The 18,673-nt window shown below is 33.1% G+C and overlaps 1 protein-coding gene and 1 long non-coding RNA gene across 4 annotated transcripts; both read right to left on the reverse strand.

Annotated features, from left to right (window-relative positions):
* Positions 1 to 392: 392 nt before the first annotated feature.
* Positions 393 to 5,085, reverse strand: LOC122306604 (wall-associated receptor kinase-like 10). The gene is made up of 3 exons (XM_043119032.1): positions 4,043 to 5,085; positions 2,828 to 2,950; positions 393 to 1,645 (listed from the first exon to the last, which is right to left on the reverse strand). Exons 1-3 carry the CDS (start codon positions 4,914 to 4,916, stop codon positions 435 to 437), a joined length of 2,208 nt encoding a protein of 735 aa, XP_042974966.1. The 5' UTR covers positions 4,917 to 5,085; the 3' UTR covers positions 393 to 434.
* A 4,242-nt stretch (positions 5,086 to 9,327) lies between these two features.
* LOC122307380 lies at positions 9,328 to 13,315 on the reverse strand. 3 transcript variants are annotated; one of them, XR_006241747.1, is made up of 5 exons: positions 13,241 to 13,310; positions 13,019 to 13,162; positions 10,509 to 10,588; positions 10,341 to 10,403; positions 9,328 to 9,827 (listed from the first exon to the last, which is right to left on the reverse strand). It is a non-coding gene; the product is annotated as an uncharacterized LOC122307380 (long non-coding RNA). The 3 variants fall into 3 exon arrangements; XR_006241746.1 differs by having other exon boundaries at positions 10,509 to 10,695; positions 13,019 to 13,315; XR_006241745.1 differs by having other exon boundaries at positions 13,019 to 13,312.
* Between the last annotated feature and the right edge of the window lie 5,358 nt (positions 13,316 to 18,673).

Genomic DNA, 18,673 nt, shown 5'->3' on the forward strand with positions numbered 1-18,673 from the left:
TGGTCAAAATTTGTGAGGCCTATTATGCCAAGGGTTTTGTTGCTTTTAGCAAGTCAACAATCTTCATCCAACAAGATTTAAAAGTTGAAAAAAGCTTAAGGTGGCTATGAAAAGAGGAGCTGGTTTTTTCTTTTGCTATTCATTAATTCTAAACTGTAGTAAACACTCTAAAGGTAATATATTATGGAAGATAAGCTTTTATTTTTTGATTTTTTTTCTTCTTTCTGAGCAGAGCTTAGATCCTAGAGCAGCTTGAGGCCCCATTTTATTTATATATAAAAATAGATGCTTATGAAACCAAATAGAAAATTGGATGTTTATGCATTATACTACCATAATATCATTGTCTAAAGAGAAAATTATGGAGCTTACAAGATGAAATTAAACAAATATTTGTAATACAACACAAATCAAGGTGTAATATCACTTGATGATTAAGAAGATATGAATAATGGTTGTGTATCGAAAGATGAGGTTGCGATGGCACTATCCATACTTGACGTTGTTGATATAGAAACAACATCACATTGCTCAGATATTTCAGTTTTGGCATCTTCAATCTCTCCATATTTCTGCTGAAGGTTAGAAACTAATTTTTGGGACATTTGGTTGGCCTCCAATTCCATTGCAACTTCTCTCATTGTAGGTCGTTTCCTTCCTTTCAAGTTCAAGCATCTTTTCGCAAGGTTTGCAACCACAATGATTTTTTCTTTTTCCATTTCCTTCAAAACTTGATTGTCAAGAATGTTAAATAAATTGTTCTCTTCCATTGAACTAACAAAAAATGCAGCTAAACTTTTGGTATCTCTTGTTCCTATTGATGAGATAGCTTTTTCCCCCGTTAAGAGCTCAGCAAGAACAACACCAAAACTATAAACGTCACTCTTATCTGTGAACTGGCCTGACCGAAAATATTCAGGGTCTACGTATCCAAAAGTTCCTTGTACTAGTGTACTTAGGTGAGTTTGCTCAATAGCAACAGATCTTGAAATCCCAAAATCCGCTACTTTTGCTCTATACTTCTCATCTAAGAGGATGTTTGTAGACTTAATGTCGCGATGGTAAATGGGTGAAGAAGTTGCCGAATGCAAATAGAAAAGAGCCCCTGCAACTTCTATAGCAATTCGTAAACGCATATCCCATGTTGGTGAAAAGTCTTCATTTTGTCCATTGAGATATTCGGCAAGAGTTCCATTAGGAATGAATTCATAAACTAGAAGTGGAACTTTAGTCTCTAAACAACAACCAAGTAGCTTAACCACATTTCTGTGATTAATTCGTGAAAGAATCACGACTTCATTTATGAATGCTTGAAGTTTTTCTTCATCTATGACCATGGACTTTTTTATTGCAACAATTCTTCCATCTGCCAACATACCTTTGTAAACAGTGCCTTGTCCACCATGTCCAATTATTCTATCTACACTAAAACGATCAGTGGCCTTCTCCAATTCCTCTGAATTGAACAATTTGGTGTTCTCAACATTAATTTCGTTGTTTGTAGATAGTTGCTGTTGTAGCAGTAATCCACCATTTTGTTTGAAGAACTTCTTCTTGCGTTTAATCCTCATCTTTTTCTTTATCACTTTGTATGACCCCCATCCACTGAAAATCAGAAATAGTACACCAAGACTTGTGCTAACACCTATTTGACTCAATGAAATAGAAAGATCTTAATTACTCCTTGCAGTAGTACCAATGGTAAAATAATAAAATTGGTGATTAGGAACATTGACTGGAGAGACATTTTTATGAATGCTAGAATATTGCCAGACAAACTATGTTGTGCCAAAAGCAAGTTCACATATATCCTCAAAACCGATTATATATATACTCGAGACAACTCTTTAGACAGTCATTACTAGCAAATGAATTTTCTTAATTTAGAAGTCGATAGCACTTATAGTTGGAGACAATAAGATCAATTGTGGTATAAGTTCTTAGTGTTGAAATATGACTAGATTGAATCCAATGGTTTTGTATAATATATATGATATATACGTGTGCACGCGTGCGCGCTTAATAAAGGGAAATGATATATATGATTCTAGAGTGTGCAAATCTCATGCATTCCATTTAATAAATATAGAAAAAATATGGGACTTACATTTAAAAACTCACTTTAAATAAAATAATTCTAGAGTGTGCGAATCTTACGCATTCCATTTAAAAAACTCACTTTTTAATAATGGATTCTACTTTTTTTTAAATAAAATATATGAAATTTGCACATCATAAAATTGGATCTAACGTTGCTCTACAACAAATATGTAACCTCTATCGGTTCAAAGCTAACATAAATAACCTAAATTCTATGAGTTGAGTTTTAAAAAATTGGCATAAGTTTTACTGAAAAAATAAATAAATAAATAAATCAGCAAGAACCAAATAAAATGACATGAAAACGGTTTTTGGCTTAATTTCCCATAAGAGGAATAAAAGATTATGATGGACCGATCGAGTATTATTTACAGTACTATGCATGATATGGACTATGTTGTACTATTGCATATAACTTTAATATACTGCATCAATATTGACTATATATCTTATATAATCATTAATTAAAATTTTCAGTTGCCCCAAAATAAAATATAAAAGAAACAAGATGGGGTTACTATTAATTATTGTGTGCTTGGAGCAAGAAAATGAAGTTGAATTTGACAAAATGTACGTGATTAACCGATAACTGTTCTTTGGATCAAGACATGCATGGGACAACTATTAATTAATTAGCATGAAAATTATTAGAGAATTTTCAGAAAAAAAGAAGGAAAGGTCATGTACATGCAATTAATATGTATAATGAGAAGGAATACATACGTACCTATGATTATGGAAAGCTTTGTGTTCTTAGCTGCGACACAACGGTAAGAACCTTCAGTATTTTCACAGCGTGTATCAGGTGTACAAGTTATGTTAAAGTCAGGGTCTGTACATTCGTTAATATCTGCCAATATTGCAATAGAATTTGTTAATATGTGTGTGTGTGTGAGAGAGAGAGAGAGAGATTTGTCCAAAAGCAGCCATTAATTTTTAATTATATTGTTTCGCGCAACTCATGCATGGTTGGATAGATTGAGTAGTACTCCAGGTTTTGATCTTAACATGTGCATGCAAGCGTGTAAATAAGCAACTACTGCCATAACTCATGCAAGGGAAAAAATCTTCATAGGTAATTTGAGATTTGATCAGGGTCTAAGTAACAGAGAAAGAGTTATACATAGAATAGAGTATTCTGTAATATTTATTGATTTTCGTGTAAGTATTTAAGATAATATTAAATAAATAATAAATACATGATGAGTAGGCTCTACTTCATCATGTGTCTCTTCTACTTGAAATTCTAAATTTTGAGAACAATTCGAAAATATTTTAATCCAACTTTGAGAGGGGGCTTGCCTCCTCATGATAAAAGAGGTTAAGAATAATTAGATTTGAAAAATATTTACACAATATAAGTACAGGTGATCTTTTACAAAGGCATAAGCTGGTTATATATGATGGCTGATGATACTCTGCATGGGTAGGTCAAGGTTGTGGTCATGTCTGAAAGAGAATTGTTATAGATATAAAAAAATTACATAAAAGTAAGTCTACAAATTGATATAACTTCCCATGATGCATTAGATCAATTTTAGATTAAAAGTAACTTTACAATCTGACATACTGTTTTGAGCCGCGTCATTTTATAAATTTACTTTTATGTAATCCTTTTATAATTGAAGTATTTCTCATTAAGGAAATGTTATAACATTCACGACTATGTATACATTACTCTATAACATGCACAACTTTTCTCAATTTTTTATACTATCATTTCATAAAAATGCATGCCGTTGATTTTTGTAATAATGAGTTTTCTATTATTTAATTTGAATTTCTATTTTTTCATGACTGCTCTTTATTTAGAATAGAATTGTAAAAGGATTTGTTGAATAACTATGCTTTAAATTTATTCTCACCTTTCTACTTTGACTTCCAGAACAAAAGCTTTCAAGAATTAATGGATCAATTAGGTTGTTACGAAAGAGAAATTTACCTTCACATCCTCCAAGAAGATACGGATTTCCTCCGTAGCCACTCTCGCAGTCACAATAATGACTAGTAACGTTTCGCAACATCCGCCACCGACCACAATAATAGGTCGAGTTCTTGTATTCACTTGCCGTCATGTTTTTCATTGTGGGAAGAGAATAGAAAGTAGTATTGTCAAGGCTCCAATACAATACCACTGGAACGGACATATTTGGCTTCAGCTCTGTGAAATTGGTCTCAAACCATTTCTGGTCTATCAAAAATGCATACTTGCACTTACTGCTACCATTATTGTAGGAACTTTTCGGCTGTATAGTTGTAGAGAATGCTTGGAGAGTAGAAGGAATTGTAGTTTGGCAACAATTTGTGGTGTTGCAATGACTTCCATTTGTGAATGGAGCCCTGTCACAAGGGGAATTGCACCCACCAAATGAAATCGACTCATCGGGAAAAATGGACCACATGGAGGCAGAGTTGTTGCAACCCATGGCAACGAAGTTGTTGTAGCCAGAGAAGGCGAAAGGACTTTTCTCTAACTCCAGATTCTTTTTGCTGTTTGTGACATTGGTACAGCTCGAAAATATGGGATAGTTGACTCTAACTGTGCCTAGAGAAACTATGTCAATCTCCAACACCTCCAGGTCTAATCTCTTCAAATAGGGCTTTGAAAATCCCAGATCATAAGATCTGCAGACTATCTCAAACCAATCTCCGACGTAGCAACCATTTTCGATTCCAAAAGGGTATGGAATGCTTACATTCCCACAGTATTCTGAGCATGAACTGTTTATTACGTTCGATGCTCGCTCGAATGCATCGAGTACTGAGCACATCATGACTAACACAAGCATCCGAAACAGTACCATTTGCAATGCCATCACGATCTCTTTCTATGATGATTTTGATCAAGATCTCGATCGATCGGTTTTATATTGCACGTAGCAGTTGAGATAATTCAAAGCTGGAAGTTGCCTTGAAGGCCGAAGTTAGTATATATGAAAGAAAGTTCTCTCTCTCTAGACTAGTTTTTTTTTTAGTGTGGAAAAATCTTTGCTGCAATTGTCCAGCACGTGATCAAATTTATAAGACTATGCTTATCCGAATTTCCATGAAAGTTGGCTACATAAGCTGTCTGAAAAGTCAGTTCAATGGTACTGGTAAGAGAAAAGAAAAACAAAATTCGAAATAATAATAATGCCAAACTTAGGATGGTTTGGACCATTAAAATATATCAGAATACATGTTAATAGTAATAAATTTATAAATAATAGTTAAATTGTTTAATTTAAAATATTTTATTAAATTTTTGACAGATAAAAAATTGAATAAAAATATTATAAGTTAAAATATTATTTAAATATAATCTTTTAATATTATTTTTGGCCTTAAATTCAAAAAGTTGTATTCATATTTGTTGTATTTTGCTTGAAAATTTGATAAAATTGTATTGATTAAGTAATAATGAAATAAAAAGGTTTGAACATTATATCTTTAATTCTTTGCGACTTTGTATGTCAATGATGTTGAGAGAAAAATAGTATATTCTAATTTTTATATATCAAGTCAATTATGAATTAATAGAATCATTAATTTCCAAGAGTGAGCGTGTTGCTTACTTCCAATAAAATAAACGAAAGTTGTCATGGTGTACGTGTTTGTTTGAGACTAGATGTTTGATGGAAAACAAAGTATACCAGTTTATAATTTAGAATATCATGTCATAGCATTAATTGCTTGCCAAGAAAAAGAGGACAGCCAGTCCCACATCGAGCACCAAAATTATTGAATTGCGTAGAAATTTGTTATGCAATGATTTTAGCCAAAATAATAATTAAGTACTCTTGAATCTTGATGGTTGATATATAGAATGTGTACAACACATGAACCTACATAAAAACTGTGACGAGGGGAAAAGTAAAACCATTTTCTCTGCGTCACAGTGCTACTATTGTTGCTTCACATGTTGAATATAACTTACGGAACATATAGCTTTTCAAGATCATGAATACTGTGACATTCAGTAATCAGCCCATTGTATTGTTGCCAATTTTTTTGTTTATTTTTTAAAAGGAAATTTTTTTTATTTTTTTATTTATATTTTATTTTTTACTGTCAATTGGGCCACGTCAATGTTAAGGACTATACTTTGAAAAATCTCTTCGAAGTTCAAGCATTAAATGAATCGAATTCTGGAGTGGCTTTTGCAGTATTAATAATGATCAATAGAAATATTAATGTATCTAGAATTCATCAAATCCTAGAAATTATAAATTTAGAAAATGGAATACATGTAGTGCATGCCTATATATACGGGTAGCCAAAAAAAAAAAAAAAAAACATGATTATGGGATGTAATATAGGCCAACTAATTAATTATGGGAATTCCATCAATCACATGTATTTCATTAAAGTTTGGTAGAGATGAACAGAAACTGCTTGGTTTTTGTCTAACCAAACCCGGTCTCCATATTTGGCCAAAGGGGTTTTAAATTGGAGTGTATTTTTTCACTTTCCTTGCAACTTCACACTGGAAAAAAACAGATAGTGCGTGTCCCACGGATTCCTTTTTCAGCCAAATCGTGCTTGATGGCAAAAATTTCCACAAGGAACCCTCAAAGACGTTTCAATATTAGACTTGGCCCAATTTTATGGAGGGAACATGGCCATGCAGACCCCCACACCACTTTATTTCTTACGTCTTTTTTCTTTAGTCACTTTCAAGCTTCAACTAACGTCCAATTTACAAGAGAAAACCAGAAGGCCCAAAAAAGTCCAAGTCACCCTCAACTTCACGATCGTCCTCTTTTTTAACAATATCTCCAACCCTCAAGGCTTTAACTTTACATAATATACATACATCTCTCATCTCTCGAATTAGGTGGATTATTTATTTTTATTTCCTTTATCAATTAATATTTGTCGCAATAAGTCGAATTAATCCACAGCCAATTGTATTGATCACCAATCAACTTAATGTTAGACTAAAATATCTTTAATTCTTCGTGACTTTGTATGTGAATGATGTTGAGAGAAAAATAGTATATTCTAATTTCTATATATGATTGACCATGAAAGATCAAGTCAATGAATTTAGAGAATCATTAATTCCCAGCAACGTGTTGCTTACTCTCAAGAAAATAAATGAAAGTTCTCATGATGTGTTTATTTGAGACTTGATGTTTGATGAAAAACAAAGTATACCAGTTTATAATTTAGAATATCATGTCATAGCATTAATTCCAAGCAGCGTGTTGCTTACTCCAAATTGTTGTTCATGCTCCAGTGGGCGCGATGGTGGTTAGACATGATGATCATGTTTATTATTATTTCATAATATTTGTGAATATCAAAAGTACACGTACTCCTCCATGCCCTAAAGGTTGAATGAATTATAATTTCTTTTGGCCAATATTTATGTGTGGAAAGTCTTAGTTTATTTATGTAAATAAGTATTTGAAAAAGTCTATTCATTTCTTTTTTCATTATCCTCTTATCATCTCATAATGTGGCTGATATTTTACTTTAAGATTCTGTTGATTGGTGATCAGTACGATTAATGACTATGGATTCATTCAACTTATTGCGACAAATATTAATTAATAAAGGAAATAAAAAAAATTAATCCACAAAAATATATTTAAGACAAGGATCTCATTAATTGGTAATCGACCAGGCCAATTTTTTTTTTTTTTTTAATTTTTGATAGACTTATTATCTCTTGGCATTTTGTCTCCTCTATTACCTATAAGAGATATTCGGAGATCATAAGGTCTCCATACCAATAATTCTCTTTATTTAATGATTTTTTTATATTAATTGGGTCAAACATTATAAGCTCAAATTATAAGTATGCTAAAAGTGTAAGTGGTAAATTTCTTAACAATTTTTTATTAGATAGAACTAAATTTTGCAATGATAGTAATTAATTATATTTTAGCTATTTTCAATCTATCTCATCTCATCTCATAACTAAACTAAATCTTAAAGTTTCCTCGAATCATTAGTATACAAGAATGATCTCATTATATCTCATCTCATCATTATAATTTTTCTAAATTTACATATAAAATATAATAAAAAATTCAACTTTTCCAAACCCTAAAACAATAATAATATTAAAAAATATATTTTAACAATATTTTATTCAACTTTTCACTTTCTTCTTATCTTAAGTCATCTAAACTTAACTCAAGTTTAGCGTTAATTATTTTGAGATTCTTTTTCCTTTTCTCTGATCAGAAAGTATGTTTGAGCTGATTTTTCAGATAAATCTAAAAAAGCTATCTTAATTTGATCACATGCCGAACAGTAGCAAAGCTTTTTCCACAACAAAGAAAGAAACTAGTTTAGAATGGTTGCTTTTGGATGAATCTCGTATTCTTTCTCTTGAGTCTTTTCTTTTATTTTTTTTCTATTTTTAATATATATATAATTTAACAAATTCCATTACAATGGCCGATAATGACAAGTATGTAGACCTTGACCTCAACTGTTGAACAAATACACGCTGTGAAAATATTGAAAGTTCTAATTACTGTTGTGTCCTTGCTAAGAGCACCGAGACTTTCATAATCATGGGTTGTCTTCCTTCTCATGGGTCAACAAAGCCACATTCTGACGCTGGATAGAATAACGATTATTCTATATTCTAGTTTCAACAGATAATTCACATAAAAAAATACAAGAGACTCACCAAAAAATATAGAGAAACATTTCTGATATTCAATTCAAAATTATCAAATCAAATAATGTTGAAAATCAGCTCACAAACGAAATCATTTTCGTTGCGGGTTGGTCGCCAAAAACCGATTGCCTCATTTCAAATTGTTGGAAATAAACTTTTTTCCGGTGAGTTGAAATCGCCGAAGATGGTGAATACAAAAGCCATAGTTGGGAAAGCTTATTTCCGGCAAATCTACTTCGCCGCAAACAATTCTCTAAAATAGTTGGGACTGCTCATTTCATAGTCTTTTACAAAATTAAAAAAAATAAATAACCATGGAAATTGTATGGCTGTCATGGCCATAAAATCTTGATTATAAACATTCCTATATTATCGATCTCGTCTGATAAGCAATATTACTAAAGAGTAATGCTACATACAGTCATTTTTGCGCACTCCCTGTGCACTCCACTGATATGATTGGATGGATTAATTTTTTTTTAATACACAACCAATCATATCACTGGAGTGCACAAAGGAGTCCGCAAAAATGACTGCACATAGAATTTTCCTATTACTAAATTATCCCAAATAAGATTATTTTGTGCTAAACAAAAAGTAGATAATTATTTCAAAGAGAGAACCATGTGAACATTCATTCATAAACTGTTAAAAATCCTTGATCAGTTTTCCAGGAATTGATAAAGGATTTTTAACTATTACATTCCAAATCCCTGAACCTTACAAATTTAAATCTCAGGTCTTATTAAATTCTAAATGTAATACAATATTAACATCATCAACTGAATCAAAAATGGTCCATAACACTTATAGGCAGCAAAATCCACTGGCTTGGCAGGGCCGGGTGAGACAGGATCAAGTCATTTCACACGCACGGCAGTGGTCCACTTCACAGTTTATCTACCACAATGAAATTGTTCGTGTTGAATTGTATCCCAACAAAAAACTGCCCAATGAAACAGAGTCGTCTCTAACATGCATCCAGGTTCAAAATCCCTGAACCTTCATCCAGTACAACACATCCTCACACATACATTTTGGTCCAGCCATGCATCAACCAAAAGGCAGCAACCAATATACACTTAGCAGCTTGATAAACAACCACCTAATAGGATGTGTGCTCATGAGTTAGTGCAATAAACCTGACAACATTAGACTCCAAACTATTATTGCCCTTTGTGAATCCTTTATATACAAGTCCTATGGAATAAACATATGACCATACGCCTTATACTATAACTAACACACTGCCATAGACTTGTACTAAAGAGCAAGAGGGAAAACCCATTCAACATACACATGAATTATGTAGCATCACAAATATCAGATTGCAACCCATAATGATCTAGCGCCAACTTAAACCTCATCTAAACGAAAATATAGTTTTCATCAATTAATTTAGGTGAACGTACATCAAAATCAAAAACCAAATCTCATTCTCTGCCACCCATACTTTCCCCTATATAATAGAAATTTTAATGATCATACAATAACTAAACGTCCAAAAATAAGCAAACATCAAATGAATTTTGGAGTAGGGACTAAAGGAAAATAGGATGCACATTTTAGGACTAAACTAAAAAAACTGATAACTACTTAAGTAAGCTAAAACCAGAACCTTGCGTCCAGCAAGTGCCTATTCTGGAGGTTGTCCACATAAACACTATTTGGCTGCTTCAACCTGTAAGGTGGATACCAAACATCGACACAATGAGTGTTAGTAAATAAGAGGTGCAGATATTTCTAATCAAAGAAATTCAGTCTTTGCATTATAATCATTACTTACAAGGCATATAATCCGACCTCAGCTTCTGGTTTGCAGTATATGTTACCGATGTTTACTGTGATCTTGCAATTTTCAGACAACTTCAAACACCCATAAAATTATTTAGTGGTCACGTAACCCATTGATGGACAACCACATACTATACAGTATAATCACTTAATGCACTGCTTTAAACATCTTGAACATCCTGTTTCATCCACTTATTTAGTGAGCTAAGGAATTCTGATAACTAGTGAGAATTCTAGCTTTTTACCATACTAGAGATTAGGAAAAGGGAAAAGAGGGGCAATAAAAATACATTTGCTAATTTAGGCCTTAATTTATACAGAGTGTACGGAAAATCCATAAATTTATGTTTTTGGATTTCTCTAATAATTGCTGTGGCTTGTTAGTGAAAATATGGTTAACTGTATCCAGCTTTGCATAATTTTATCAAATAAAAGATATGATATTGGGTTTTTGTAATGCCCCCTAGCTGGCACGATCCTTATAACTCGCCCCAATTCTGAAGAACCTAGGGGTAATACAAGAGCATGATCCTTATTACTTGCAAGCATGCTCAAGAAATTCTTGGCCTAAAAAGTTTTAGATGTTCTATTATCAACTGATCTTGATGATCATGATGATCAATGTGCAAGTTAAAAAAGTAGGATGAGTTCTTTATTTAAACAAGAAAGGTTTTGACAAATTATATCAAACTTACTATTTTAAAACTAAATGCAGAAGTAAAAGCTGCTATTGGAATATGGTGGCAATGGCTAGTGTTACTTTTACTGTTTTGCTACTAAATGTGTCTATTTAGAAGAGCTTCGAAACATCAAAATAGAAATAGAAATAGAAATACAAGGGACACAAACTGCAACTGGTAAATGCTATAAAAGAAACTAAATAAAGTGAGTTGCTGAATTGAGGTTGTTGCAATGCCACACATAGATAGACTGATCTTGAGTTGAAAAAAGTTTAAGTGCATGAATAAGTTGAACTGGGGTGCATGTGAGCTAAGCTAATGTACAGATTTGTTCCTCTTTTTTTCACAAACTGCATGGGATGATTGCACAAATAAAATACAGTGGTTCTCAGCCATATCTGCATGTAATTTATGTGATCTAATTTACATGCAATAGTCTAATGATCCAGTGGCTAATAAATTGCAGTGGTTCCAAGCAGAGTCAACACCAGTCCATGTGTTGTCCTCATTTTTATCTTCTCTAGTCTTACTCGTAGTTAGTTCTAATTAAGTTTTTAACTACATGTAACCAACTCTTTGTCATGAAAAGCAGTTCTTTATAGTCTTTGCTGTCGCTTAATGACCCCAAACAAAAACCCAATGTTTTTCTCCATTTGACAGATGTTGAAGAAATTTCTGAATATTGTATTCATTCTAGCTATTTTTTTGCAGCAGGAAGCTTTAATTGTAAGTTATTTTGAGCAATAAAATATCTTTCTTCAAACCTACCATCATGGTGAGGAAAAGCTTGATTATGTTGACTCTCTTTTGGTTGTGTAACATACATTCTTAAGCGTACCAGCCATGTTATTGATAATCTTCTCAGGGTATGTATATGATTCATGTTTGAAATAAAGATTTTAGACTAAAGTACTTTAGATGGATCGATGTACGTAGTTAGGTGGTTAGATTTTACCCTAAATATTTAGTAGTTAGCTTGCTTCACTATATATATAGGTAGCAAGCTGACTACAAATATCTTTCCAACTCAAAATGGCAGAGAGCTAATAATTATTAACACAACATCATTCAGATATTATATATATATACACGTATACATATGGTGAGAAAGAAACAATCAGAGTTTCAAAAATAGTATAGGCACAATGTAGGAACTCAAAGTTTCTTTTTAATACACATTTTTATTGGATGGAAAGCTTATATTTCTGTAACTTTAACTTCCTATATTTTCTTGATATCTTTGCTTTCTCTAGTTTGGTGTATTTGATGTATACTCCCTGTTCTTAAAGGATAGCCGATAGTGCCTTTTTAATCACTAATAGAACTTATCTTACTTACTAAACAAGCATTGAATTAGTTCCTTTTTATGTATTTAGGTCTTTTTCTGTATACTTCCGGTGTACACGGCTTTGGCCTATCTCATTCATATCAATAATATCTATCTTTTACTTATCAAAAAAAAAAAAAAATTAGTTCCTTTTTATGAGTAATACTGCATTTTTTTTTTCCTTTTGTTGGGGGGGGGGGGGGGGGGGGGGCGGACGTTACAAGAATTTATTACAAAAAGAAAAAACAAAATCCAATAAGATTTATAAAAGAGAACCCAAAAAGCTAGTGCAACTCTGAAGAAGGCCCAAAAAGAAAGGAGGAAAATCACAACATAAATCAAATCCTAGAGTTTCACAAAAGAACAAAATCCACAAAGATAAACTTCTATTTCCATCAAAACCCACTAAGTCACTGCTTCAAACATCCCACCATAACCTTGCAACAGAAAATCCAACACCTTAAAAAACAATCAGTGAAAGAGTGAAGAACTTACTCCTGTACAGCACGATGAAGAAATGCGGGAGTTCCGGGATCCAGAGGAAGTCTTCTCAAAGCACTCAGTGCAGCATATTGCAAATTACTCCGAAGGACAAACCAACAATTAAAAGAGTGTCGAAAAATAGCATCCAGTGATCATCTACGAAAACCACATTCATCAAAGCAAATGTATAAGAGAAGGAGCATGAGAGCCTAGGGTTTGGCTAACAAATCCTACCGAGAAATGCGTTTGTTTCTGCCTCTGTTTGTGGAGTGTGTCCACCTGCGTCTGTGCGAGCAGAGGAGGGGTTTGTTTTAAGTCATCACGCCTTCATCAACTTGTATCCGAATCATGGGCTTTGATAATCCCAACAACGCACATTTTTCTGGCCCAAAATATAAGATTACAACTCAAAGTGAAAATAGTCATACCAGTCCAATTCGCAGATTTCAAAGTTGAGATTGGCTAAGTTTACAAAGGGAGTTACTATAAAATTATATTAGAAATTAAAACAAATCAACTTTAGAATCTAACACAATCAAATTATAAAATAATTTTTTGTAAATTGAACATTTTCCTTTGAGGATATGATGGCAAAAAGAAGAATCAACATATTGACTATTCACATGATTTATAGTTTATATTCAGTTTGTTGGTTCTACACATACATCTTATAATGTGATTCAGAAAATTATAAATTTTTTTTATTATAAAATAAATATATATGACATATTCTTTAAGCCACGCCAGTATATAAATGTTTTTATTTAGTAGCCAAAAAATTAAAAAGGATGGTATCAGCTGCATGATATTCTTTCTAAGCTCTTTCAAACTAGATATACCAATCATTCTTCGCATAAAAGACCCAAAAAAGGTTAATGTTTTGAGTATTTTTTGCTTACACAATGGACAAAGATAGAGCTGCAAGGTCCATCATGGTACAGTGCTCTTACAATCCATGATAGGTAAGAACATCGTACAACAGTAGATAAATATTCGTGCACTTGTATGAATGGCATCTCCCAGTTTTAAAAATAAGTATACCCACAAGGAAAATTCCGACTTAATTAATTAATTAATTAATTATTTTGATTAAGTTATTTTTTTTAATCCGAAAAACAAATGGAGAGATTAAAATTAATAGCATCACTTATTTTAATGAGACTTGATTTTGAATCGATGCATTGTTCTTGAGAAATTCTACTTAAAATTGCTTCTGAATTTGTAATCGAGGATTGTTTGATTTGTGTCCCGGTAATGATATGGAAACTCCAACTTGCAGATTGCTTGTGTGTAATCGATTGTAGAAATGCACATTCTGAATCAATTTATCCATGAACTCAATTTCTTGCTTTTCATGCTTTGAAATATGAAACTGCAGGCTATTTGTAGTCATTTTTCATTTTACTTTTCTTTAGTATTAACTTGTTTTGGGTATTTATAGATGAGTAATGAGAGGGATAAGCTCCAAATCTATCAGGTTTCGCAAGTCTTTTGTTAAAAAATAGATCTAGTGAAGAAAAAGTAAATTTTTTCACACTTCTTCAAACTTTCTTCCTTTTTTTTTTCTTTTTTTATAATAAAAGACCTACTTGATACTTATACATTTAAAACTTATATATATAATTATTCCTTATTAGGTGTTCTCCCTACTCTCTATATTATCTATAAGAGTAACGTTAGAAATAAGTTTTAAGTATACAAATTTTGGGCTTTGCTAGATGCAGTCGGTAAATGCAGTCGGGATGCAAACGGCTGTACAGAATAAATAAATAAAAATTATAAAAATAATTTTTTTTTTCATGGTTGTACAGAATGAATAAAAAAAGTTATAAAAATAATTTTTTTTTTCATGTAGGTTCTATATTAATTCACTTTTTTCAAAACGACTGCACACCGACTATATTTGCCGACTGCAAAAATCATTTCTGTTTTAATATAATGTTTATATTACCAATAAAGAAAGAAAGAAAAAACGAAAGAAAATTCCTGAATTCTTTTCCGCACTTCTCGGCATATAAGAGCATCCTCATCCGGTTTCCCATCTCCATCCCTATAATTTAACTCAAAATCACATTTCCTCAAATTTATCCTTAAATTTTATTCATCTTCTAAAAACCTCCTACATCTCATTTCTCATCCCTATCTCTATTCTATTAAATAATATTTCTCTATTCTTTTTTTATTACTTTATTCTCTCTCTTCCATTTACAATCCTAACTACTAACTCTTTTGTCTTATTATCTTTTTTTCAAATATCACTTTCTACTAAATATTTATATGATTATGACTACCCAATACAATATTTTTTCAAATCATTAATCGTATTATTAAAATAGTAAATTTTATTAATAAATTAATGCATTTTCTAACGTGATGGAAATTTTATTTAGAAGAGTACTCTTTATCAATTAAAAATTAATGAGGATCCGTAGTCACGTATTGATGATATAATTTTTTAAATTGTTTGTAACGGTAATATTACCTGTCCTTTCTCTAACGGTCATATTTTTTGTCCTTTTTACAACGGTAACATTTTTTGTCATTTTTCCAACAGTAATATTTTTTGTCTTTTCTCTAACGGTAACTTTTTTTGTCTTCTCTCAAACGGTAACATTTTTTATTTGTAGTGTAACGGTAACTTTTTCCTCTATAAATTAGCATATTGCTAACATTCACATTCTCACAAACTCAAGTCTCATTTCATTTATAGAACAGAGATTTTATTCTATCTTTTGATCTCCCACTCCCTTCATCAAATGGCTCGTACCTTCTTTTGCAAATTATTGACATACGTATCCTCTGAAGATGATAGCGATGTTCATACTGAGGAGGTCGATGGACAGTCATCGAGGCAGCGTGACAATAGGCACCCACGTAAGTTTATTCGGCGTGATCATGCCCAGGGGCACGAGCGTCTATTTCGTGATTATTTCGCAGAGAATCCAGTATATCCCTCGAATCTATTTCGAAGGAGATTTCGGATGAGCCGTCCCCTATTTCTTCGTATTCTAAATGAGGTAGAGTCTTACGAGCCGTATTTCGTCCAGAGAAGAGATAATGCCGGAAGACTCGGTTTATCTTCAATGCAAAAAATAACCGCAGCACTTAGAATGCTGGCGTATGGGGTTACTGGAGATTTTATGGATGAATACATACGTATTGGTGAAAGCACCGCAATGGAGAGCCTAAAAAGATTCTCTGAGACAATAGTAAGTGTTTTTTCAGATGAATATTTGCGGTCTCCAAATGCTAATGATATAGCCCGATTGCTGTTGGTTGGTGAACAACAAGGATTCCCAGGAATGCTCGAAAGCATTGATTGCATGCATTGGAAGTGGAAAAATTGTCCCGCAGCCTGGAAAGGTATGTACTCTGGCCACATCCATGAACCAACTATTATTTTAGAAGCAGTTGCTTTATATGATCTTTGGATATGACATGCATTTTTCGGTATGCCCGGTTCACATAACGACATTAATGTGCTAGAAAGATCTTTTATTTTTACGGAACTTGCTCAAGGGCGTGCTCCTGCTGTCAATTACACTATCAATGGCAACGACTACACTATGGGGTATTACCTTGCGGACAGTATTTATCCCAAGTGCGAACTTTTATGAAGACGATTCCATCACCACGAGGGAACAAGAAGAAAAATTTTGTGAAAGCACAAGAATCCGCAAGAAAAGATGTCGAGCGTGCATTCGGGGTACTTCAACAACGATTTGCTATCATTCGTGGACCTTCTCGAATGTTCAAAGTTAAGGACCTAACAAATATTATGAAAGCATGTGTTATTTTACATAATATGATCATTGAAGACGAACGTGATGATAGTGAGAGTCCTAACATTGAGTATGATCAACTTGATGATGATCTCCCAGAATTGTCACGCAATCATACAATTGAGCTTACGGACTTCATCCAGCATCATCATCATATTAGAGATAGCTCGGCACATCATCAGCTCCAAGAAGATCTAATTGAACATCAATGGTTATTATATTCCCAACATTAGCCCTGTTGCATTTAAACTATGTCCTCTTTTCCTTCGTGTTATTTACTTTTATTGTTTGAGTTGATATGGCATGCATTTGTATTTTCTTCATGTTATTTAAGATTTATGTTTAACTTAATTTGCTTTGAGTTTGTATTTCCTTCGTGTTATTTACTTTTATATTTGAATTGATTTGCTTTGCATTTGTATTTCCTTCGTGTCATTAGTAACTATGTTAATGGTAAAACCCTTTTAGTAATGCCTTTCCTTGAGTATAAGCTTTGCAATCTATATGATGATGAAAATTTTATTTTAAATAAAAATTAAAATTATAATAACATATTACTTGCACAAGCATATTGAGGGACAATACTAAAAATATTAAAAAATACAATCACATGCTTTTTATACATTTATCATTGTTCAAAACAAAAAATAAGAAATACAACTGAAAATGGTAATATTAAAAAACAAGAAGTTCAATCTTGAGAAGTATTGCGTCTCGCCATGATTTCCCTCTGGAGTTGCTGGAAATATAACCGCTGCAATTCAGGCATGCCACTTGCGTCCATCATCATAATGCGCTGATCTTGATCTTTCGTGGCAAGCTCCACTTTCTGCGCCTCCAACCTTAACCTTTCGTCCTCTTGACGAATTTTGGCGAGCTCCTTTTCCCTCTCAATTACCATCTTCTCGGCCTCCAACCTCAGTCGTTCATCCTCAAGGCGTATTTTTTTTTTCTCTTTTTCCTTGTCATACTCCATCTTCTCGGCCTTCATTCGATAAAACTCTTTCTCCTGAGCACGTGACTCCTTCAAAAGAGTATACTTCATCTTCCTGAGTTGGAAAGTTTCCTCTGCTTGCTTGCTTTAGGCCTTTCGTTTTCCTTTCTCAGCTTTCCTTCCAATTGGTCGGTCCAACTCGATAACTTCATTGTCCATGACTTCATCGTCTTCCATGTCAAAAGCTAAATCAATTGTAGCGCCAGAACATCGAGTTGGGGTCGGGGATGGGGACATCGTCTTCCTTCGTTTTGGATCCTCCTTTGTGGCGCGTCAAATCCACTTAGGTTGGTCCTTCAACAGGTGCCAACAATGCTCAAATTGGAAGGATCATTTTTCTAGCGCTTGGTACATAACCTTGGCCTTGTCGAACTTGCATGGAAAAAAAAAAAACAAATGTTAAACCAATGTAGAAGATAATAAATTTTAGAGTAAAACAAGAAGGATTTCGAATTTTTACCTTGTCTTGGTCGATCATGCCACTTTGATTTAACCCTTCAACTTGGACTAGTTTCGCACAAAATTTGTTTGTGGCCTTTTGGATAACCGACCATCGATGAATTAAAGATTTTATTGTCTGCTCATTTGTGGTTTCTTTAAATTGCTGGAAGTACTCATAAATTTTTTCCCATAGTTGGGAGTGTTTTTGATCTGTTCCCTGAACGGCATCAAGGCTACAATTTAGCCAAGCGGAGACAAGTAACTTGTCTTCTTCGGGGGTGAAATTCGCACCCCTGACTGATTTCCTAACGCCGATGGGCTCGTTAGGGGGTAGGGTTGGAGAGTCATCAAGGGTAATCGGAGAAGTTCCACTTTGCCCACCGTAAGTGGGGTCGAGTTGAGGATCTTGACTAAGGAGGTTGGTGAAGTACATATTAGTCAAGTCTTGTG

This window comes from Carya illinoinensis, chromosome 4, assembly GCF_018687715.1.
Source record: "Carya illinoinensis cultivar Pawnee chromosome 4, C.illinoinensisPawnee_v1, whole genome shotgun sequence".
Taxonomy (NCBI): Eukaryota; Viridiplantae; Streptophyta; class Magnoliopsida; order Fagales; family Juglandaceae; genus Carya; species Carya illinoinensis.